We start from the raw sequence: 23,385 nt of genomic DNA on the forward strand, positions 1-23,385 counted from the left end.
GCCACTTTGAGGTGTTTTCTTTGAGGGGTGATCAGCCAGCCAAATGATCCATCTATACCAGCACCAGTTCAGGCCACAGGCAGGAAGTGGCCTGTTGAAGTGGCCACTGCCTCTTGGCCAGCTGCACCCCTGCCCTCGCCCTGCTTACTGCCATGGGCCCTCAGCCTAATGAGGGGTCATCCCTTTCCAGGTCAGCTGGTAAGTAGTTTATTCCTAGTCCTGCTGACTGAGACCAAGGTGGGGTGGCCTCATGGTCTGCTTACAGCCAGAAGACAGGAACAGCACGGGTCTCCGAAGGACCCCATGTAAATTTCCATTTCCAGGAAGAAGCTTTCCCTGGCCTCTAACCCACAGCGTCCTCTCCCTGCTGTGAACTCACGGCCTCCACAAAGCATTCTGCCCCTCTTTGACGCACTTCAGCCTTCACATAATTATTATGCTAATAACTTTGGGGGTGTCCATCTCATCTGCCCACACCATCACCCCCAGTGCCTGGAACAGAGAAGACCCCACTGGCTGGGGTGCCCCCTGAGGGCAGGGACACTGTCCTGGCCACAAGGACATGAGTGCTCCGTGAACATGTGCTGAGCTGCACTTCTTGCTCATCTGACGTGACGAGAACAGAGGCCAGAGCCCTAACCTGCTCACCAAGCGGCCAGGCAGGAGAGGATTTCCTGGAGTCCTTGATGCCTGTTGGAAGTGAGGTTACACCCTGCAGCCCTGGGCTTGGTCGGCCTGGGTTTGTGATGATGATGGTAAAGCACCCACTATGTGGTCTGCACTGCTGAGTGAGTATTGTCTCCGCTATCCTCCTTGACCCCAGGAGGAGGGCTGGACAGACAGAGAGACCCAGGGGTCATGTGACAGTGGCTTTCCGGAGTCTGGATGCACACTCAGATCTGGCCAAGTTCAAAGCCCACTTATTTCCTCCTCCAGGCACACCGCCCTTGCCTGGGGGCCAGCCCCTCCGAGCCCGGATGGAAGTGACGTTAGAAAGCCCTGTGTCCGGTAAGTCCCACCAGAAGACTGCTTGGGTGCCCATGGGGTGAGCAAAATAGAAAACCCCTGTCCCTCGGCCCCAGAGCTGCATCCTCTGCTACGTCACCTCCTGTGCAGTACTTCGTCTTGGGCTAGTTCAAGGGTCAGTTCTGCAGAGGGAGGGCCCAGGCAGCGTCTTTTTGCCAGGCTCTGAGCTGAGGACGGGACCCCCCGGGGCCAGCCCTGACGGATGGAGGGTCTGAAAGGGCTTGGCCCACGCCAGCATCCCCTGTCCCGGCTCCCCGCTGGCCCTCCAAGGTTCCGGCTGCTCCCCCAGCTCTCAGCCCCTCCAGCCCTCCTGCAGCCCTTCCTCTTGCTCAGCATTTTCTGGAGTCTGTGGGTGTTGGGCACAGACCCACGGCTGTCTCAGCATATGTGAAGGCCCGTGATACATCCACACGAGAGGGAAGCGCTGGCGTCTGCAGAACCAAGGAAGGGGACATCTGTTTGTGACGTGCCCAACACCACGGGGACACTCGCACGGCCCTCCGATCCTCTCCCCCTCCCTCAGACCTCAGTCTCCCCAGCCTCCTCTGCCTTGATGTCACCAGTGAATGGGAAAGAGCAGGGCTCTGGAGGCACAGCCGCCACCCCTCCTCGGGGATGGTGAACCCCCCAGTGTGGCAACTTGGGAGCGCTAAGTGCTGTCAGTGGGAAGACAAGGTCCCTCAGTTCCCAGCATGTTGGCCCGGAAAGGCCGTGAAAACCCAAAGCCACACAGCAAACCAGAGGAAGAAACAACCTGACCTCACCCAGCTGGGTTTTAACACGCAGCCCCAGTGAGTCCAGAGTCCTCCCAGGTCAGCAGAAGGAGCCGGATGCAGGGCCTCCTCACTGAGCATCGCTGTAGCCAGGGCCCTTGCATGCATCACCTTCGCGGCTCTCCACAGTGACCCAGTGAGCCAGTCCCGTTACCATCCCATTCCACAGGTGAGGATACTGAGGCCTGGTGAAGAGGGAGGCGTGGATGGAACGCGTCCCCCCGGCTCTGAGACCCGGAGGCCGGAGGATTTGATAGAGCAGGCGCTCTCACCAGCATTCCCTGCAGCTGTAGGGACCTCACTCTTATGGCCAACGGAGACAGTCTCAAAGCGCCTTCTCCCTCATGGACCAAGATCTCAGGGCCACCGCTGGTCCTCCAAGAGCTCTCAGCCTCCAAGGGTGAAGTCATCATGAGACCGGAAAGGCATTTCTCAGGTGGGAAAATCCCTTGTTCTGCAGATGGAAATGTTAAGTGCTGGGATTCTGTTGCCCTGGGAGACAGGGTTATCTCCTTAACTGTTTAGGACCAGGCCAGAAGCCAATGGTGAGGCTTGAAATGTCCGCCTGGGAGACACACGAGCAGGGTTGGAGGGCCAGGTAGGTGGCTGGAGGGGATGATGCATCAGGAGGCAAGGAGGCTGCAGGGCCCACCTGGCACCACTGAGGCACCTCACCTCTGCAGAGAGTGGGCTCAGCCTGGCCCAGCTAGCACATCCGGGATCTCCGAGAGGGCTGATCCCACAGCCTCCCTACAGATGGGGAACACGGGCCGGCAGGGTCATACAGGGAGGGCTCCGGAACTAGATTCCAGGTCTCCTGGCCCCGAGGTCCATGATAACCTCACTCTCCACGGAGGAGCAGAGCTGTGGCATGGGGCCCTGCGTAAAACCAGTGCCTGGGGTGGCCGCAACTCTTTCCAGCCAAAGGCTCAGGAGCACATTCTTGTAGGTGGTGTTAGGTTTGGGACTGACCAGCTGGCCTCCCCACCACCTCACGCCCGTGCATTCCTTCCCCAGTATTGACTGGGCACCTGGGCTGGCCGCTCAGAAGACACGAGGGAACACAGCCAGGGCCTGGACACGTAGGAGGCATGGTCCCCTCAGCACTCACATCCCCGTGGGCCGGAGAGATGCCAAGGGATAACTCCGAGAATGATGAACAGAGATGTTAATTAACATGGATAATAAATGGGTACAAATTCATGCTCAAGACGGTTATGAGAAAGTATTGATTGCTATAAACCAGGACGTATATGAGTAAGTTGTTTTGATGTGTGTGTGTGTCCAGTGCTGAGCTTGGGGAGGGGAGGGTGAAGGATGCGTGTTCCAGGGGTGTGAGGGGTGTGATGGTGTGTGAAGCGGTTAGAGTGTGTGGGTGAATGTGTGTGTATGTGAGTGTGTGATGATGTGAGTGTGTGTGACAGTGTGAGTTTGTGCATGTCTGTGTGTGAGGGTACGTGCGGCAGTTGTGTGTAACCGCTTGGGGGGTGTGTCTGTGTGTCTGGGAAGGCGTATGTACGTGTGTCCATGTGGGTGTGTGTATGAGGTGTGTAATGGTGTGAGTGACCACAAGTGGTGTGGGTGTAGATGAGGGAGTGTGTGTATATTGTGTATGGCAGTGTGTGCCTTGTGTAAGGGTGTATGTGAGAGTGTGTGTGAGTACGGAAGGACACGTTTGTGGTCTGGTTGTGCGAGTGTATGTGTGAGTGTGGCCGCTGGTGCGTGTTCATGTGTGTCTGTGAGGGTGGATGTGAGCGTGTGTGTCTGTGGGTGAGAGTGTGTGTCCGTGCAGATGTATGGATGTGTGTGTGATGGTAAGTGTAGGTGAGCACGTTCGTGGGTGTGAGTGGGTGGGATGTAGGCGCGTGTGTGAGTGTGCATGTCTGTGCACGGGGGTGTGTTGGATGTTATTTTGGGGCTGGAGGGGATCGTTAATGTGCCTGGGGGATGGAGATCCAGGGCCAAATCGGGGTCAGGACGGGCGGGGGAGGGGTTGCTTCTCCCAGCCTGGCTCACAAGGGCGGTCCCTCTGGCCCCCCTTCCCCGTCGGAGCCACAGTTCTGAGCGAGAAACGCCTGCTCCTCCCGGGACGGCCTCTTGAACGCACCACCGTCCCCCGAGGCGAGGAGCGGAGACTCAGCGGCGCCCCGGGTCCGGCGGCGGGGGCAGTGAGCGCAGGTGCCCGCCCTCCCGCCGCCCACCCCGGTCACCTGGCACCGCCCCTCCGCGCCGCCGCCCCGCCCCCAGCATCCTCGGGCCCCCCCATCACGGTCCCGCGCGCGGCAGATGCGGGAGGACGCGGGCGCCGCGCCCCGGAGGCTGCTCCGGCGGGGCCCCCCGCGCGCCCCGCCGCCCGGGGAGAACGGGGACGGAGGCGGCGTCAGCAGGCTGGGTGCGGCCCGGGATCGGGTGCGGCGCTGGGAGTTCTCCAAGGTGCTAAAATAAACCCGGAGAAGGATCAGGTTTCCCGACCGAAATAACCCAGGAGCGGCCTTAGAAATGCGAACTGACAAAGCGATCCGGGGCGGGAGCTGGCGGGGTGGGGAGGTGGTGACGAAAAATGCTTTTCTCAGGGCTGCTTCGCCGTCCTGGCAGGGAACCCCGCTGCCGCCCCTCCCTGCTCTCCCCTCCAGCTGTGCGTCTCCCCAGAGTGGAGCTTCTCACCCCTTCCCCTCCTGTTTTGGGGTCATTACCCCAAATAACCCGCCTCCTCTTGGCCATCGTCTTTGACGGCAAGGTTTGTCGTAGATCAGAGCCCAGGCTTCAGAATCAGGCAGCCATTCATTCAGTACATATTTATTGAATGCCTACTAGGTGCCAGGCACTGCTTGGGCACCTTGCCCCACAAAGGAACAAATAGACAACAGACCCTGCCCCGTGGGCTGACACTCTGCTAGGAGGACACAGGCCCTGAGCACACACAGAATAAATAAGTGTATGGCATGTTAGAAAGGAAACTGGCCAAGGAAAAAGGAAGAGAAGGAGAGGGTAAGGGGGATTGGGGTGAGGTTTGAATCCCGGGGTACCTCGCTGGCTGACTCCATGGTCCAGAGAGAATCCCTTAACCTCTGAGCTTGGTGTTCTCATGTGTACCATGGGGACTAAAAGCCTGTCTATGAAGTTGCGGTGACAGTTGAGACACACGTATCTCTGAGTCTGGCACGGAGCAGTGTTAAGTACAAGTTAATGATAAATATGCTCAGTAGTAGTAGTCAGTCTTTCTTAAACATTTAAAGACAACAAATAACAAGTGACTACAATGTACAAATGGCTCTAGGTCCCAGGATGCTGCCAGAAAACCTCTCCTGCTTTCAAGTGACAGGCAGTGTATCCAAATGCGTGGGGCAAGGGCTTTAGACTGAGTCCTGAGTCACTTCACTGCGTACCACCCCCCTCTCTCAACAATGGACAGTGCTAGAATAGGGAGGTTATGTGGACCTAGGGCCAGGTGGGGCAATGATTCAGGGCAGGCCAGGTGGTCTGCACGCATGGGGCCCCCTCAGAGCCATCTTTGTACTTCCCACTGGTCCTTGCATGGGGAGAGGGCCTGGCACACAGCAGACCTCAAAAAGTTTTCCAGGGACCTCCAGTGGTCCAGTGGTTAAGACTCAGTGCAGGGGGCGTCGGTTCGATCCCTGGTCAGGGAACTAAGATCCCACGTGCCGCGTGGCCAATAAATAAATAAATAAATAAATAATGTTTTTAAAAAAGTGTTCCAGGAGTGAGTGAGCGAATGAGTGAGTGAAAGATGAGGTCAAGCAGGCAGGGAACGGAGAAGCTGTGGGACACATGGCCAGGAAGACAGCCCGCAGGCCCAGAGTTACAGGGACCAGCCAGCCCACATCCTAACTCTGGCCTTGCTTGACCAGCTCTGTGGCCTCACAGGTGATGTCACCACTCTAGCCTTCTCTTCCTCAACTCTAACACAGGAAAAGTGTGGTTAGACTTGCCACGTCGGCTAGAAGTGTCTCCGACCCTGTGCTGCTCTTCCAGGTCTAGGCACTGCAGTAGGTGGCTCAGGACGACCCACTGGACTTCATGGGGATGTATCTCAGCACACTTCTATCTGGTACTTGCCGCTTTAACCCCTTATTTATATTCTGCTGTAGTGCACAGGGGTGTATATATAAGGATAGCTATGCCATAATAGTTCCGAATCGTCACAAAATGCAAACAACCTACATGTCTAATAATAGGGAATTGCTTACATAAAGGATGGCCCATCCACATGACAAAATGCCAAGCAGTCATCAAAAGATAATGGGTTGTCATGGAGACATTGCCAGGTTTATGTATTTTTTATTTATTTATTTATTTTTGGCTGCATTGGGTCTTTTTTTTCTTTTTCATAAATTTATTTATTTTATTTATTTATTTTTGGCTGCGCTGGGTCTTCGTTGCTGTGTGCGGGCTTTCTCTAGTTGCGGCGAGCAGGGGCTACTCTTCGTTGCGGAGCGTGGGCTTCTCATTGTGGTGGCTTCTCTTGTTGCAGAGCACGGGCGCTAGGCACGTGGGCTCAGGAGTTGTGGCTCATGGGTTCTAGAGCGCAGGCTCAGTAGTTGTGGCGCACGGGCTTAGTTGCTCCGCAGCATGTGGGATCTTCCAGGACCAGGGATCGAACCCATGTCCCCTGCATTGGCAGGCAGATTCTTAACCACTGTGCCACCAGGGAAGTCCCAGCAGGTTTATATTGTTAAGTGAAAAGGGGAGGTTATTTTTTAAAGGGTATATAATACAATCATATTTTAAAAGCATATTTCTTTATATATATAATATACATAGGTATAGTTTGTTTAATAGATATTCTTTCTGATTATTAAAGTAATACTTGGTTGTCATGAAACATTTCAATAATTGGAAATGAGACAAGTGAGAATCCCTTTATAACCTGACCACCTTCATGTTAACAGTGGTGGTCTCCAGGCAGTAGGATTATATCTAGATCATCTGTATTTATTGAATTTATTGCAGTAAGACTATAACATTTTGACAGTAAGAAAAAAATAAGGCTATTGGTAAAAGTATATTGTTTTATAAACTGGCTAGCTATCTCATGGGTGTGTATTCTATCTCCCCGACTAAACTGCAGGAAGAGATCAATGAAAGCACCAATTCAATGAATGAATGAATTCTAAGACTCTTGAGAAGTGGGACTGTGTGGGCTATGGTAGGTGCTCATAAAAGGATGGTGCCTGCTTCTCAGCTGTCTGAGGATGTGAACAAGGTCACCCTAACTTACAGATGGAGGAGAAGGTCTCAGTCTGAGTGAGTGGCTCTCACCAGCCCCCTGAGGGGGAAACAGAGGCCAGGAGTGCTAGCAGGACTTGCCTGAGGTCACTAAGGTAGAGGTTGCTGAGGGGTTTGAACCCAGGGTTGTCCCAGCCCAGAGCCCACTTTTCACCACTCCTGGGCCAAAGTCCAATCGGACTCCATGGCCCTCCCCAGCATGGAGCCCATTGTAGCCCTCAGAACCTGCCAGCAGCTCTTGCCAGGCCAAGGTGCTGACACAGGCCTCTGGGTATTAATAGCCCCTATCTGGGCTGGGCTCCTCCTCCCCTCCTGAGGTCAGCCCAGGTCATGGGCCCCACCCAGGGAGAGTGGGGTGAGTGCCCTGGTGGACAGCTAAGTGGGCACATCCAGGTCCCTGTGGTCTGAGGCATCTGAGTCTGGAGGCCCTTGTATCCCACCCCAGGGACTTCTTGGGAGTTGGGCCTCACCTCTTTTGGGTTTCACCCCTCTGAGCCTCAGCTTCCTTGTCTGTAAAGTGGGGATGATATCTTGACTTCACAGGAAGGTTGGTTATATGGTGTCAATAATCTAAAGCAAATAGAGAGCACAGTACACTGCCCACTACCCATGCATTCTGTGCACATCTTCATGTGCATCTGTCCAGGGTCCAGGATGAGGCAGCACAGGTCATTATGGCCACTCCCGAGAGGGAGGGATGTGACACAGTCTGAGACGTCCTTCTCTGTGGGTGCATGTTCTGAGGGGAACACTCTGGAAGAGAAGTGCCAGGGAGTCCACAAGGAACCCCAGACTGAGGGTTCTTGGTGTCTGGCTTCACACCAGCCAGGTACGGAGTCGGGGCCAGACCTTGGGGGTGAGTCCTTCTGAAGGGGGCACTCAGAGGGAGAGAGGACTTTGCCTTGTTTGTTAAATAGGATCAATTCCTAACCCGTAGGCTTAAAGGCTCACTATGTGGCAGGGACCCTTCTCAGCATTTTACAAACATCATCTCACTGACTTCACAACAGCTCTTGGAAGGTGGACACTAGTGTTCCCACGTTACAAGAGGAGAAAACTAGGCCCAGAGAAGCCAAGTGACTTGCTTGAGTTCCCACAGCTAGTTGGTGGCAGAGCCCCAGGTCATTCCTCATCTTTCCGACTCTGGAGCCCCCAGGCTGGTCCCCTGTGACCACAGAGCACTCACTCCCACCCCAGGCAGCTTTGTGTCCTTGGGAGGCTCTGGACCTGGTCCCTGGGAGGCTGTGGGGTGGGCCTGGGGCTTCATGGGGGTCTCCATGCTTGGAAGGACTCCTGCCTTCATCCCAGCTGGGCAGACAGGCCTTGGGTGCCGTGAATCATGAGACCAGGGCGTTCACTCCTGCCTCTGCTGCTTGCCCTAAACCAGTGGCTTCCCCTTGAGCCCAGGCCCAGTCAGCCCTAAAAGGGCTGTGGAGACTTTGGGTTCCTGCAGTCAGGGAGGCCAGACTCAAACCCCAAATCCTCGTCTGGGCCCTCATGCTCTGCCCCTCTCTGGGTCTGCAGCCTCTCTCGCCCCCTCAGTCCATGTACTGCCACACGGGCCCCCAGACCTCACAGGAGGGCAGGAGGTAGGCTCTCCCTTGCCCAGGAACTCTCACCTGCCTTTCCTTCCGGGGGAAAGCCCTCCACAACTCCCAGGCCAGGCCCGGAGCCCTGTTCTATGATCCTGCAACACGTCTGCACGCTTGCAATCATTCACACATGTCATTCGTTTAATCCCCGCTGAACTATGAGCTTCCCGGGGACGGGGACGCACGCGATGTGTTCCATTCGCTGCGGTGTTCCAGGCACCTAGCACAGGTCCAGGAGCTCGGGAACTAGTTACGGGTTGCCTGAAGCTGCTTTAGTGATCCTGTCCTTCGCAAAGCTTCCGGGCAGTGGAGGCCACCTCCGAGGGGCAGATCCATTACCAACCAATTAATTACCCCTCCCTCTAATGGAAATCGAATCTTACAGATTGCCATTTGATTGAACGGTCATGCACTGCAGCCCAATTCAAGACTGATTGAAAATAAAAAAGCCCAGCCTGCCAGCTTAATGAAATGCTGTCACAGAGGGGAGGGGCTGGGCCCAGCCCCAGTGGACCCAGGGTGATGCTTTCAGTGACGTCATTCACTCCATCTGGTGTCCGGAGAGGCCTTTGGCCTTTGGCCTGGGCTCCACCGTCTAGCCCATGGGACCAGGTCCAAGCTGTCCAGGCCAGTGGGTCAGGCGGGCCTGGCTCACAGGGGTCTGGCCTGCTCAGAAGGAAGCTGGTCAAACCAGGGCTAAGTCGGGGGGCCCCGATCTGGGCCTCTGGCCTGGGGCACAGCCGAGGCCAGAGCAGCAGGAGGACTACATTTCCCAGAGTCCCCCAAACCCCGGGAGCGAGCCATTGGAAGATTTAAATAGCCCCGGCCCGAGGCAGCCAGGCTGCAGCTGTGGCCGTGTCCACCTCCTGGGTGGCTCCATTGGCGCTGGCCCGCACTGGGGGGCTCGATTGGCTGCCCAGCTGGCACTGACGTTCCCTGGGAGCCTGGTGGCAGCCGGAGGTAAACAGCCATGTGCAGTCCCGCACTCTATATTTAACAGCTGCCGCAGAGCAGGAGGGGAGGCCGGGAGCAGGGGAGGCTCCAGGCTTCCGTCTTTGGAGAGAAGGGCCTCACAGCCAGGCTGGGTGACTGTCACCATGCCTGGCGCCCAGAGCCGGGCCCGGGCCCGGGACCGCAACAACGTCCTCAACCGGGCCGAGTTCCTGTCGCTGAACCAGCCCCCCAAGGGGGCGCCGGAGCCCCGCAGCTCGGGCAGGAAGGCCTCGGGCCCCTCGGCACAGCCCTCGTGCCCTGGCGATGGGGCCCGCGAGCGGCGCCAGTCTCAGCAGCTGCCCGAGGAGGACTGCATGCAGCTGAACCCCTCCTTCAAGGGCATCGCCTTCAACTCCCTGCTGGCCATTGACATCTGCATGTCCAAGCGCCTGGGGGTGTGCGCCGGCCGGGCTGCGTCCTGGGCCAGCGCCCGCTCCATGGTCAAGCTCATTGGCATCACGGGCCACGGCATCCCCTGGATCGGGGGTACCATCCTCTGCCTGGTGAAGAGCAGCACGCTGGCCGGCCAGGAGGTGCTCATGAACCTACTTCTGGGTGAGTGTGCCCGCCGTCCACCACCCACCCCGCCAGGCCCGGGGAGGGAGCCCACCCCAGCAGGACCAGCGGGGCCCTCAGAAACCGACTGGAACAATTTAATGAGGTTAGGCAGGGAGGGTGCCCCAGAAACAGGCAAGCCTCCGGCTTGGGGAGGAGAGAGCTGAGGACGCCCAGATGATAGCCCCCTGCGAAGTGAGGGCCTTGAGAATGCGGGGCCCCAGCGGGAACTTCTGAGGAAGGGCCCTGCTCTGGGGAAAGTGTACCGCCGCCCCAGAAGCAGCTTGAACAGGGGTGCTGGAGGCCGTGGCCTCGAGGGAAGTGGCCAGGAGTGTGGCAGGTGCTCTGCAGTGGGGTGTCTAACCCTGTAACACGCCATCCCATGGGTTGGGGTCCTTGAGTTCCTAGGCTGCTTGCACGCAGCACTTGTGAGCTGCTCCCATCAACCCCCTGCTTGGCTCAGGGACCCTGCAAGCAGCCCAGGATCCTCCCACAGGGCCTGGGGGTTCAGGGGTCCAGTCTGGGGCTCCCACCCACTCGTGGCCTCCTGGAGTCCTTACCTGCTGCTTCCCTGGGTGAGTCGCTGGAGGAGAGGAGGGCCTGGTGAGCTTTGGTTTGTTTTTGCGAAGTCTTTGTCACCAGCGTCTTTCAGTTGAGCTCTGCCCTGTGCCAAGTGTCACGTGGGCGCCATGTGGAAAGCAGGCCTTCCCCTCTACCCAGGAGGTGATGCCCAGCCCCCATGCGGCCCACGCTGTAGCCACTTCCAGATCCCCCAGGTGCTCGGGGACCCTCTGCTGCCACCCTCCACGGTGGGCCATGTTGATCTCCTGGCCCTTCCCAGCACAGCCACGATTTGGGGCGGGAGGGATGGCTCAGGCTAAGCAAACACTGACAAGGGGTCCCACTTCCAAAGGGGTGTGTGTTGGGCCACTGAGAACTGCCATCCCAGGGGAAGTTGCAGTAAAGTGTGGCCCCCCACTCAGGTCTCAGAGCAGCTGGGGTGGACACTCTGTGGGTGGGATGTCTGGGGTGGACACTCTGGGGGTGGGATGTCTGGGGTGGACACTCTGGGGGTGGGATGCAGGGAGGGAAAACAGCAGGTGCTCGTGCAGGAGGTACCTGGGTCTGGTACCATCAACGTTTCCTTGTTCGTATTCCTAAATGATTTACATTACTTGTTATTATGCCAAATAAACAGTCCCATGTGACTGGTGCTATTACCATTCCCACTTTACAGATTAGGAAACTGAGGCTCCTGTAAATAAAGCAACCTGGCCAAAGCTTCAGAGTGGGAGATTTGCACCAGGTCTGAAGATTTGCACCTGACATCCAGGCCTGGGCTCTTTTCAGGCAACGTGCCCTGGGCTTGGGACAGACGGACAGAGCAAGGTGGCCCAGGTGCTGGGCCGGGTGTTTGTCGGGGGGCAGAACCCTGGTCTCATTACCCACAGTTTCCCCGGTGCCTGCTGCAGCCTGACACAGAGCAGTAGCTCAAGAAAACTGTGTTGGGGGTCAGGTGTCCAAGGATGGGGGTGGGAAAGCATCCTTGAGCCTCCCTCTCAACCCTGCTCCCTGGACCCCATCTGCACATTCCTTCCGCGTAAGATGATGGAGGTGGTGAAGCTGTGTTCGTAATTTGCTCAGTGCTTACTACGTGCCTGGTTTTGCATAAACCACATCACCACTTCTACAGGGAGATGATTTGTCCAGAGCCACGTAGCTAGTCATTGATGGGGCCAGGACCAGAGCTGGGAACAACTCTTAACATCTTAACAATTTGTTAAGATGAGGCTTCTGGCTCTTTCCAGCAACCAGATTCTGTGGACACAAAGGAGTTTGCTTCTAAGTCTAAGTTTTGCTTCCATGTCTAAGTTTTTAAAATCATCATTTATTGAGCTTCACTATGTACCAAGTACTATGCCATGAATGTCCTGTATTTCATGATTTTTAACTCTTTTTAACGACCGTGTAATGTGAGTATTAATACACCCACTTTACAGAGTTAACTGAGGCTCAGAGGGGTCGAGGGACTTGCCCACCCCCACGTGCCCGTAAGTGGTAGATCTGGGAACCAAATCCCAGTCCTCCAGGCTGCAGGCCCCTTGCCCTCCCCCCACCGTCCGTCTGCAGGTCGGGCTGACCCCCCAATCCACGCTGAAGCTTGTGCGTAGCGAGGAGGCATCTAGGAAGAGTTTCCTCTTTTACCAGCACCTTTGCTGGCACATCCAGGTACCGACATGACAGAGAGATAAGAGCCTGGCACAGAGCAGCTGCTCAGAACAGGCAGGGTGGTCTGTGGGCCTGGGGCATTTCGTGGGGATGTGGACCCAGTAAACTGCAGCAAATAGCCAAGGCGGGTTAATCCCACAGCTCTGACCCGACCCGCCAAGAGGAGCTGCCCACACCACTCTCTGGCCAGGGAAGAAAGACCGTCCGTGGAGCACAAACTGCACGGATCTGTCTGTTCTTCAGTCTTTGGGGGCCTGGGGGGCCTTTCAATTCTGGAGCTCTGAGGTTCGAATGGACTTTGTCCTGGTCCTCACTCTGACCCGCACTCGATCTGGGCAAGTCAGTTCCCATCCCTGAGTTTCAGTTTCCTGATCTGGACCTGGGGCTTCAGGACTGTGGTGGGGGTTCAGGGGGAGCTGGTAAAGCACATAGCACAGTGGGTGGCAGGCAGACGTGGAAGCTGCAGGGCCCTGAGGGATGAGGGGACCCTGCCTGGTCCTGCCTGCCCTGCTCTGAGCACCAGGGCACCCAGCAGAGTCCTGAGGGCAGAGCCCTTCCCCTGTACAACTGGGACTTGGGCTCTCCTTGGCCCCAAAGCGGAAAACTCAGGAGCCTCGGGAAATGGAGCTCCAGACACTGGACCCAGGAAGAGTCCCAGGTGGGCCGGGAGGAGGTTCTCTGCTCTGCTCCCTGCGTTCCTCCCCAAGGGTGAGCTGTGTTGCCTAGACTCTGGAGACGTCAAAGCCAGAAGGGATCTTAGCAGCTGGCACAAGCTTGGCTCCAGAGTTGGCTGGACCTGGGTGCAAATCCCGGCCCAGATGTGGGAACCGGGGCGAATGACTTTGCCTCTCTGAGCCTCATTTTCCTCATCTGTCTAGTGGGTGGCTGGGACACTTCCCTGAAGCATTACACGGAAGTGCATGGCTCATACGAATGCCAGTTGATGCTTGGGCATCAATGATCATCACCATCCTCATCACCATTGCCAGCATCAAAAGAAGTCCCAGGTCCAGGGTCCCTCCAGGTCCCCTCCAAGCTCTAGGCACCTGTGAGATGACCTGATCCCCTCCTTTGTCCTTCCCCTGCAACACCCGACTTGATGATCCCAAAGGAGGCCAGGTGACAGGGGACCCAGGCCATCCCCACTCACCAAGCCCATCCCGGTTACCCCATGGGCCTGTCCTCAGTGGAAAATGGCTTCCGTGTCTTATTTCCATGATCTATAAAAGAATCTTTATTGAAATGTCCCTGATCATAAAAACTATACATTCTTTTTTTTTTCTATGTCATTTTTTTTATTTTGGTTAAATAGACATAACATAAAACTTACCATTTTAACCATTTTTAAGTGTATACTAGCATTAAGTACATTCACATTGCCGGAACTTTTCCATCTTCCCAAACTGAAACTCGGCTCCCATTAAACACTAAATCCCCCTCCCCCTCCCCACAGCCCCCAGCACCCACCATTCTGCTTTCTGTTTCTCTGAATCTGACGAGTCTAGGACCTCATATCAATAGCATGATACAGTATTTGTCTTTTAATGTCTGACTTACTTCACTGTGCAGCCTGTCCTCAAGGTTCATCCATGTTGTAGCAGGTGTCTTCATTTCCTTCTTTTTTAAGGCTGAGTAATACTCCATGGTATGGACAGACCACATTTTGTTTATCCATCATCTACCTTCTGGCTATTGTGAATAATGCTGCTATGAACATGGGTGTACAAATATCTGTTCAAGTCCCTGCTCTCACTTCTTTTGGGTATAGAACCAGGATGGAATTGCTGGAGCCTATGTTTAATTTTTTGAGGAACCCCCAGACTATTTTCCACAGCAGCTGCACCATTTTACATTCCCACCAGCAGTGCAAAAGGGCTCCAATTTCTCCACAAGTGTTCTTTGCCAGCACTTCTCTTTTTATATAATAGCCATCCTAATGGGTGTGAAAAGTGGTATCTCATTGTGGTTTTGATTTGTGCTTCCTTAATGATGAGTGATGTTGAGCACCTTTTCACTATACATCCTCATGGTAAGGAAAATTCAAACAACGACAGGTGATGAAAAAAGTGAGTGTTTCCCTTAAGCCCTTTCCCCAGGAATAACCTCCACTGCAGTTTGGGTCATGGGCCTCTGGATTTTTCTCTGCACCCAAACTAACGTATCATATGCTTCTAAAATGACCTCCTGTGGCGTTTTGCCCAGCTTGGCCTCATTCTCATGGCCCTACTGGGCCTTCTGGGCTATGTACCTCCCATCTCGGCCCCCACTCCTCCCTTCATATCAAGCATGAGGGGTTCAGAAACCTCAGCCTGGCAGCGCCGCCCCCGCCCACCCCAAGCATCTCACAGCATCCCCTCCCCCCCAGCCCCTGCTCACCCACCCTCCATATAATCTGTTCTGTCATCTCTCCCACCCCAGCCCACCGGCCCCTGCTCTTGGGGACAGCTTAGGTGACAACCCCTCCAGGAGGTTTGCGTAGCCTGTCCCTAATTGATGGATCTTTAGACTGATCCCAAACCTTCACGGTCAGGAGCCCTCCTGCTGGAGACACCAGCGCAGCTCCGCAGAGGTAGGACATTCTCCACGCTTCCCCCAACTTCACTTCTCATCATCTCAGCGGGGCTCAGCGAAATGGTCCCTCCAGGCTAAAATACACATGACATAAAATTCACCATTTTCACCATTTCTAAGTGTCCAGTTCAGTGGCATTAAGTACATTCACATCGTTGTGCAATTGTCCCCACCATCTATCTCCAGAATTTCTTTCATCCTCCCCAACTGAAACTCTGCACCCGTTAAACACTAACTCCCCAGCCCCCCTCCCCAGCCCCTGGCAACCTCTAATCTACTTTCTGTCTCTATGAATCTGCCTACTTTGGGGACCTCATAAAAGCAGAATCATGCAATACTTGTCTTTTTGTAAAAATAACTCTTTTTAAATGTGCACAAGTCATGCACCTTCGTGGTAAGAAAAATTTTAATGCGGAATTACAGAAAGACACCAAAAATCACCCTCATCAACCCACCCAGCTAGAAGCACTGTTAACATTTAGCGTGATGCCTTCCAGACTTTTTTCTCTGCGTATAAACACATTAACGTCTTATTTTACAAGAACGGCATCCTACTGTAAATCCAGTTTGGTCATCGGCCTTTCCCGCTTAAACCCTATAGCTATCGTTCGGTGGCTATAAATACACATCAGCTTCATCATTCGCAGTGGCCCCAGAGTGCTCCACCGTTTAGACTTGGCCGCAGTTTCTCCTATCTGTCTCCGACTCAAGGGCATTGGGTTGGTTTGGGGTTTTCAGTGTTACAAAGAACGCTGCAGTGGACATCCTTGATGTGGGGCACATCCCTAATCACTTCCCAAGGAGATAGTCTTACAGATGGAAGGCCTGAGTCAAGGGAGGCCTGTTGGAAAGACTTCTGAGTCTGAAGCCAGATGCCCTTCAGAAAGTTTAGACCGATTTACAGCACTACCGGGCTGGTTCCCCAGCTCCCGGAGAGGCCAGAATGGGGGATCAGAGGCCAGAAGAGCTGGGACCCCCTCCTCCCAGCCCCAGCCAGTGAGAGGATCGGCTCTGTCTTTGCTCTTTGCAGGGCCCGTAGCTACCCCTCCCCCACCCCCAGCCCAGCCTCGTTGCCCTGCTGCTGAGCTGGTCCCATGGAGCACATCTCAGGGCAAGCAGCTGAGCGTGAGGGGCCACGAGGGGTCACCTGGCAGCCCCCAACCAGGCTGAGAGAGAATAGTGGGCACCAAGGCAGCACAGCAGGGCCTTGAGAATGGGTGTGCTTCCTGCCAGGAGGGTTCAGCCATCTCAGCCCCCCCGCCCCGTGAGAGGGGTGGAGAGTGGAGATTATTGGGAGGGAAGGTGTGAGAGGTGATGGGGCCCAGCCCTGCAGCCCAGGCGGCCCTCAGAGTAGCTTCTGGGATGATCCCCATTTTATCAACGAAGGGAGGAAGCTCAGCGGGAGGGACGTGCCAAGGTCATGAAATTCACAAGCGGTCGACCTTGAGGCCGGTCTCTGATCCTGGAGCCCAGGTGCGCAGCCTCTGCCCTGAGGCCCCGGGAGGGTAGGTGACCAGCCCGGGTCACACAGCAAGTCGGGGCAGGTGGCGTGGCTTCGGCCCCTCCTGACTCTGGCCCCTGAGCTTGCTGCCAAGAGGACCTTTCCCCACAGGGACCCCCTGCCTCCCTCCCATTCCAGGAGGGAATGTAGGTCAGGGAGCTCAACAGGCCGTATGAGTGGAATTCACGGAGCCTTGAGTGACGGAGCCATTTGCTTCTATTTCTGGGCCGCAGATTACGTGCTGACAGTGTCAGAATCAGAGTCACACGAGGGATGGCCGTGGTGCTGGAGGGGGTGCGAGCAGCCTGCGGGAGTGCTGCAGGAGGGGCTGTGAGTGGAGCGGCGAGGCCCTGGTGGCCACCAGCTCTGCTGGAGAACTGTCCCCCCATGGCCTCTTCTACACCCAACTCTCAAAACCAGACAGCAGCAGTGTGATGTGGGGAGAGGCTGTGGGCGTGCCACACCTTGAAAGGAGCCCCCGTGTAACTACTGCTCATCTTCCCCACCCTCACCGCCCAAGCCACGTGGCACCCTGCCAGCCTGGTTCACCAGCCCCAGGCCTGGCCCTCGCCTGCCATACTCAGGAACCAGCGAGGCCCAAGACCTGTAGCTCGAGTGAATGAATGAACCAAGCACAGGCTGGGCCGGGCCAGCTGGACAGCCAGGCTGACCCGATGGTCCCGAGAGGCCCAGGGCAGTGGGGCAGTCCCCACCTCATTATGGCCACAAGGGACAGAGCCAGCCAGAAAAAGCAGATTCCCAAAGGCCCAGATGTGGGGTTCTCAAATCACGGCACACAGAAGCCTCAGCCCCAGAAGCCTCTGGAGGGGGCAGGGGAGGGTCCCCCATCCCCCCCAGCTTCAGCCATGGGGCTGCGTCTTTCATCTGTTCATATACTGAGTCTCTGTGTATACTTAACATTGGGGAAAAATGTTTTGCTGCTAAAAAAGTTTGAAAGGTGTGGGTCTTGCTCAGTTCTTGGCCTGTGGGCCTTGACAGCCCACGAGGAGCACTGGGACACCTGGGGGGCCAAGGCACAAGCCCGCCTTGCCTTCAGCCACCGCGTGGGAGCGAGGCCCTGAGCACGGCATCCCCCCTGGGCAGCCCATGGAGGCACGATGTTGCCCCTCCCTCCCGCCTTCCTCCTGAACCCAGCAGCTTTCTCTGGGCACCTCTGCTGTGGTTTACACTTGTCTGGGAAGGCAGATTTAAATCGGCAGGAACTTGCCAACTTGCTGAGCCCTGGTTTTCGGCTGAGAAGCTTGGTCACCAATTAGATAGATGGCCCACATCTCCCAGTGGCTAGTGTCATGGTTTGATCTACCTTAGGGCCTGGTCCTGGTCCCCATTAGCCCCCTCCAGACCCTGGCCCAGGATGCTCTGACTTTCCTCCAGGTGGTGAGGGTCTCGGAATTTGGGCCACCTCATTTTGACCCTGGTGAGACCTCAGAGAAGGAAACCCTCTCACCAGTGCCCCTGCTTGATGACACCCAGCCTCCGGGGTCTGAAAGCCTTAAGTTGCTTACCTGGGTCAGGCCAGGCTGGGGCTTAGGAGTAATAAGAGCAGCTACGGCATCAACTGCCACATACCAGGCTGTTCTAAATACTTCACAGACACTGAGGAGCTCATTTCATCCTGTGATAACCCCTGTTACAGGTGGGTAGACTGAGGCTCTGACAGGTGAAGGGACTTGTTCTCAATGAGCAGGGGAACCGGGGCTTGAACCCCACCTGTGACTCTGAAACCTGCAAGTTTAACAGGTTTAAACTCTCTTTCCCAGGTGGAGAGAGCCTGTCACAAGGTGAGGGAGGGGCCTCCCTGGGCCGCTCCCCCGTCAGGCTCAGGGTCCCTGGGGTCAGGTGCAGCCGCCTCCCTCCAGCTCCCACCTGCCCTGTTGGTCCCTCCCTCCTGCTGGGACTGTGACCCCCCCGCCCCCCCACGGGCTCCAGGTGGCTCCCAGCCTGGGCCTGGCCTCCACCTGGGTCAGCAGCTTGGGGGCTGGGAGGCCTGGCTCCTGGGAACCAGTTGCCGTGGAAACACGGGGCGGGGTGTGGAACAAGGTTCCCTCCCTCCCTTAGGCTCCTCCCCTCATGGCCTGGCGGCCTCTCCGTCCACCATTTCCTGCTTCTGCCCCCTTCCCTGGCTGGTCAGGCACCTCCCAGGGTGGGCGAACGTCAGCTGGCCCTGTGGCTAGTGAGAGGGGCAGGCCCTGGGGAGGCCAGGCCTTCAGATCCCAAACCAGGAGCCCAGACGGCAAGCAGCAACCCTGCAGAGGGCAGGAAGAGAGTTCTGCACTGACCGGGGAGCGCGGTGTTACCCGGGAGCAGTCTGGACATCCAACGCTGGGACCGTCAGGTAAATACGCCAGGGCACCTCGGTCGCTGCAGCCGTGGGTGTCCGGGGGTGTGTGACCCGGCAACTTTCAAAAGCAGGTTACAGAACGTTGTGTGTAGAGCACGTTGCAGCTTTTATTAAATCTATGCTCTATAGATGGAGAGAAGGTTCTGGAAAGGTGGCTACCTCTGGGTGGCAGGATTACAGGTGATTTAAAATCTTATTTTTTTTTAATTAATTTATTTATTTATGGCTGTGTTGGGTCTTCGTTTCTGTGCGAGGGCTTTCTCTAGTTGTAGCAAGTGGGGGCCACTCTTCATTGCGGTGCGCGGGCCTCTCACTGTCGTGGCCTCTCTTGTTGCGGAGCACAGGCTCCAGACGCGCAGGCTCAGTAGTTGTGGCTCACGGGCCTAGTTGCTCCGCGGCATGTGGGATCTTCCCAGACCAGGGCTCGAACCCGTGTCCCCTGCATTGGCAGGCAGACTCTCAACCACTGCGCCACCAGGGAAGCCCTAAAATCTTATTTTTGTCTTCTATTTTGTAAATTTTCTACACTGAACATCTACTGTGTCATTTTTTTCCCAAAAGTTTTTTTGTGTTTTTTTTGTTTTTTTTCATTTCTGAGCGGTTGCAGGCCAACAAGTTCGGTGTCTCCTGTAAAGTTTCCAGGAAAGCTCCCAGAGCCAGGCTGCACTGAACTGTCATTTGGTGATAATCCTCCATCCTTCTCTGGCCCTCCTGGTGTGCCAGGCACCTGGGGGGCCACCTCGTCTGGTTTGCTGGGACTTCCCTGTTTTAGCCCTGAACTTCTTATGTCCTAGAAACCCCTCTGTCCCAGGCAAACCCAGGACAGTCAGTCACCCTGCAGGCACCGTGTCAGACCCCGTCTGGGAGGCAGGTGTTTGGGATATCTTGTTACGAGTGAGGGAAGTTAGGTGACTTGTCCAAGGTCACAGTCAGGAGGCTCCGAGGCTGGGACTCGAACCCAGGCCTCTGCGGCACTCGCAAGCCCCCACTTTGGCTGACCGGGTGCCACTGTGATCAGCTGGATGGAAGTGGGCCCATGGCGTGGGCCTTCGTCTAACGGCACAGAGAGGCAGAGCTGCCTCTCCAAGGCCACACAGCGGGGGGGGGGGGGGTGAAGGCAGGACGGACAGAGATCCAGGTCTCCCCCAAGCTCCCCAAATGGGAAAGGAGCCCCCCGCTCTGGCTCCGCACCCCAGGCCAGCGACTCAACTAACATTTGGAGACTGCCGTTCTGTGTCTGGCCCTGGGCATACGCCTACAAACAGAATAGATTTGGCTTGAGCCCCCTTCTGTGAAGTGATGGTGGTGGGGAGGAAGTGAGGGGTTGACCCCGAACCTCTCACCACCCAGCGGGTTCCTTAGTTGCTGCTGGGTGAGTGCCGTGAGGAGAGCGTGGCGTGTCTGGAGGGCAGGGAAGGCCTCACTGGGGGTGTGACATTTAGGCTGAGGCCTGGCAATGACGGAGAAGAAGTCAGAGGGAGGGAAAGGGAAACGTCCAGAAAGAAGGAGGGGCAGGCAGGGATGCGCCAACCTCCAGGGCTTCGTCTCGTCTTCTGTAGAATGAGGACAACATGGCACAGCTGCCATGGAGAGCGGTTCGGTGGCTCCTCAAAAAACTTTACATAGGGAACTCCCTGGCGGTCCAGTGGTTAAGACACGGAGCTTTCACGGCTGAGGGCCCGGATTCAATTAATTCCTGGTCGCGGAACTGAGATCCTGCAAGCCACGAGGCGCAGCCAAAATAAAAAAAAAAATTATACATAGTTAACACATGATGGAGCAATTCCACCCGTAGGGATGTGCCCAAAAGAACGGAAAACGGGTTCTCCACAAATACTCGTGCACAAATGTTCATAGCAGCATTATTCACAACAGCCAAAATATACAGACAAGCCAGATTCCATCAACAGTGAATGGATAAACAAACTGTGGCAGGTCCAGACCATGGAATAATAGTCAGCCATAAAAAAGGAATGAAGTTTTGATACCTGCTACAACATAGATGGGCCTCAAAAACATTACGGTATGTGAAAGAAGCCTGACACAAAAGGTCACATATTGTATGATTCCACTTACATGAAACGTCTAGAATAGGCAAATCCATAGAAACAGAAAGCAGACTGGTGGTTGCCAGGGGCTGGGGGGAGGGAGGATAGGGACCAACTGCTTGGTTGGGAACTGGGTTTCTTTTTGGAGCTCGATATTGGTGATGGTTGCACAACACTGTGAATATACTAAATGCCGCTGAACTGTACACTTAAAAATAGTTAATTGTGTGTTACGTGAATTTCAGTTCAACTTAAAAAAGATGGCGATGGTAACACCCTGTTCTCGGGACTGGCGGGGCCTTCAGTGAAGTCCTTTGAGAAAAGCCACCAGCCCGGGGCCCCGTTTGTCAGGATGAGATCCTCCCCCGGGCCCACAGTGGCCCACGAAACCCCTGATCGCCACTCTCTCATTCAGCACTTTTACCTCTCCGGATATCCCAGGGAAGGGCCTTCCAGGTAGAGGGAACAGCGCAAGCAAAGGCCCCGAGGTGGGACCCTGCTCGCAGGTCCGCGTGGTTCGAGTGAAGGAAGCCAGGGAACAGTGGGGGGAGAGCGTGCAGGAGGCGGCGCTGACGGCCTCCGGGGCCTCTCTCTCCTGCCCACAGCCCTGCTCCTGGACATCATGACGGTGGCGGGCATGCAGAAGCTCATCAAGCGGCGCGGCCCGTTTGAGACGAGCCCCAGCCCCCTGGACTACCTCACCATGGATATCTACGCCTTCCCCGCCGGACACGCCAGCCGCGCGGCCATGGTGTCCAAGTTCTTCCTCAGCCACCTGGTGCTGGCGGTGCCCCTGCGCGTCTTGCTGGTGCTCTGGGCCCTCTGTGTGGGCCTGTCTCGGGTCATGATCGGCCGCCACCACATCACCGATGTCCTCTCCGGCTTCGTCATCGGCTACTTCCAGTTCCGCCTGGTCGAACTGGTCTGGATGTCCTCCAACACCTGCCAGATGCTCATCTCCGCCTGGTGAGCCGTTCATCTGCGGCTCCGGGGCCGGGGGTGGCCCGAGGGGCAGCAGGAGGACATAGGGCTGGCAGGGGCGGGGGGACCAGGCAGCCCCAGCCCATCTCCTCAATCTTGGTTGGAGGCTGGTGACCTCAGGTGGGCCCACCAGTGACCGGCACGTCCCTCCCATCATGCTGGGTGCCTCCTGCTCCTTCAATCAGACTCTTGAGTCCCTCTGTAGACGGGCTGGGGCCCAGCCGTGGGGATAGGCCTGCTCCGCTTCTGCTCTGGAGGTACCAGGTGAGAACCAGGATGGCGGGAGAGGGGCCGAGTCTCATCTTGTCCTTTCACCATCGTGACTGTTGAGTTCCTGGCTGTGCCCACCTGACCAGCAAAATGCCCACAACCCACCACCCAACACAGGTGCCATTGCCATTAACGGTCATCGATAGCTTAGGGCAACGCTTTCCAGAGGGTACCCCACCGGACACCAGCCTACAAGACACTTTGAGAAGAGAAATGGTCTTGTGGTCAAATAACTTTGGGAAGTGCTACACAGTCTGTTGGACATTCACGAGGGCTGGGATTGTCGTAAAGGCAAAGTCCTGTAGAAGAGCTTCCATGGAATCTTGTTTAATCCATGTTTCCTACACGTATTTGACTACAGAACCCTTTTCTCAAGGAAAAGCTATTAACCGCCCCCCAGGGAACCGCATTTCCCCAGGCGCATTTTGGGAGATGCTGCCCGGAGCGGAAGGGCTTGAGGCGTGAGCTGGCCTCTCCCAGCGCCGGGCCCCAGAGCCCGGGGAGACCAGGTGTCTGCGCCACCGCCTGTGGCAAGCCCAGGGCCCACGGGCGTCGGTGCCGCTTTGGCCCCCAGGGGCCGGACTCCGTGTGACCTAATAGGTCGTTTCCAAGTCAGCCGTTCTGGACGTGCACTTCACGTGACAATACAGATGACGTGCAAATAGGCCCTCTCCTGTGTGTTTTTTTTTCCTCGTTTGATGCAAGATTCCAGGTGGGAGAGTCCCTGTTAACATGGGGGTGGGGAGTGATTTCTTTACCCCCAGTCAGGCCACGGTGTCAGATGGTCAGGGGGCAATGGGCTCCTAGACTTTTCTGGGCTGCCTGGTCCCTTCTCCCTGAGGTCCCTGCTGGGGCTCCCTCCATCCCCGGGGCCCTGCACTGGCCACCCTGCCCAGGGCCTGGGTCGTGATCCGTTTGGGAAGCCCTCACTGTGGTGCTGAGGAGCTCTCCCCTGGGGGCCAAGACCCTCTCACTCCCCGCTGACCCAGACCCTGCCCCCAAGGAAGTGGTCGCTACCAGGACAAGTGGAAGCAGGGTGAGGTAGACATCAGTGGCGATAGATGGTGGATTCGTTTCCTGGCTACCGTAAGGAGGAGCCACAGCCAACCGGGTGGCTTAAAACAACAGAAATGTGTTCTCTCTCAGTTCTGGAGGTTAGAAGTCCAAATTCAAGGTGTCTGCAGGGCCACGCTGCCTCTGAGACTCTGGGTAGAATCCTTCCCTACCTCATCCAGCT

General features: G+C 56.1%; 2 protein-coding genes across 2 annotated transcripts in view; one reads left to right on the forward strand and one right to left on the reverse strand.

Moving 5' to 3' along the window:
- FAM78A (family with sequence similarity 78 member A) overlaps positions 1–10,806 on the reverse strand; it is a 26,766-nt gene extending 15,960 nt beyond the window's left edge. Inside the window, exon 1 of the mRNA XM_059925857.1 lies at positions 10,747–10,806. The gene's annotated coding sequence lies outside the window, so the exon portion shown is untranslated. The remainder of the gene's footprint in view (positions 1–10,746) is intronic.
- PLPP7 (phospholipid phosphatase 7 (inactive)) lies at positions 9,469–22,812 on the forward strand. The gene is made up of 2 exons (XM_059925860.1): positions 9,469–10,186; positions 21,503–22,812. The coding sequence occupies exons 1-2, from the start codon at positions 9,736–9,738 to the stop codon at positions 21,865–21,867; spliced, it is 816 nt and encodes a 271-aa protein (XP_059781843.1). The 5' UTR covers positions 9,469–9,735; the 3' UTR covers positions 21,868–22,812.
- Positions 22,813–23,385: the final 573 nt, after the last annotated feature.

The sequence above is a fragment of the Balaenoptera ricei genome, chromosome 6, assembly GCF_028023285.1.
Source record: "Balaenoptera ricei isolate mBalRic1 chromosome 6, mBalRic1.hap2, whole genome shotgun sequence".
Taxonomy (NCBI): domain Eukaryota; kingdom Metazoa; phylum Chordata; class Mammalia; order Artiodactyla; family Balaenopteridae; genus Balaenoptera; species Balaenoptera ricei.

Coding starts and splice junctions, on each gene's coding strand:
- PLPP7 (XM_059925860.1), top strand. CDS start 9,736: ATGCCTGGCGCCCAGAGCCGGGCCCGGGCCCGGGACCGCAACAACGTC. Junction 10,187..21,502: donor GCTCATGAACCTACTTCTGG/GTGAGTGTGCCC, acceptor TCCTGCCCACAG/CCCTGCTCCTGGACATCATG.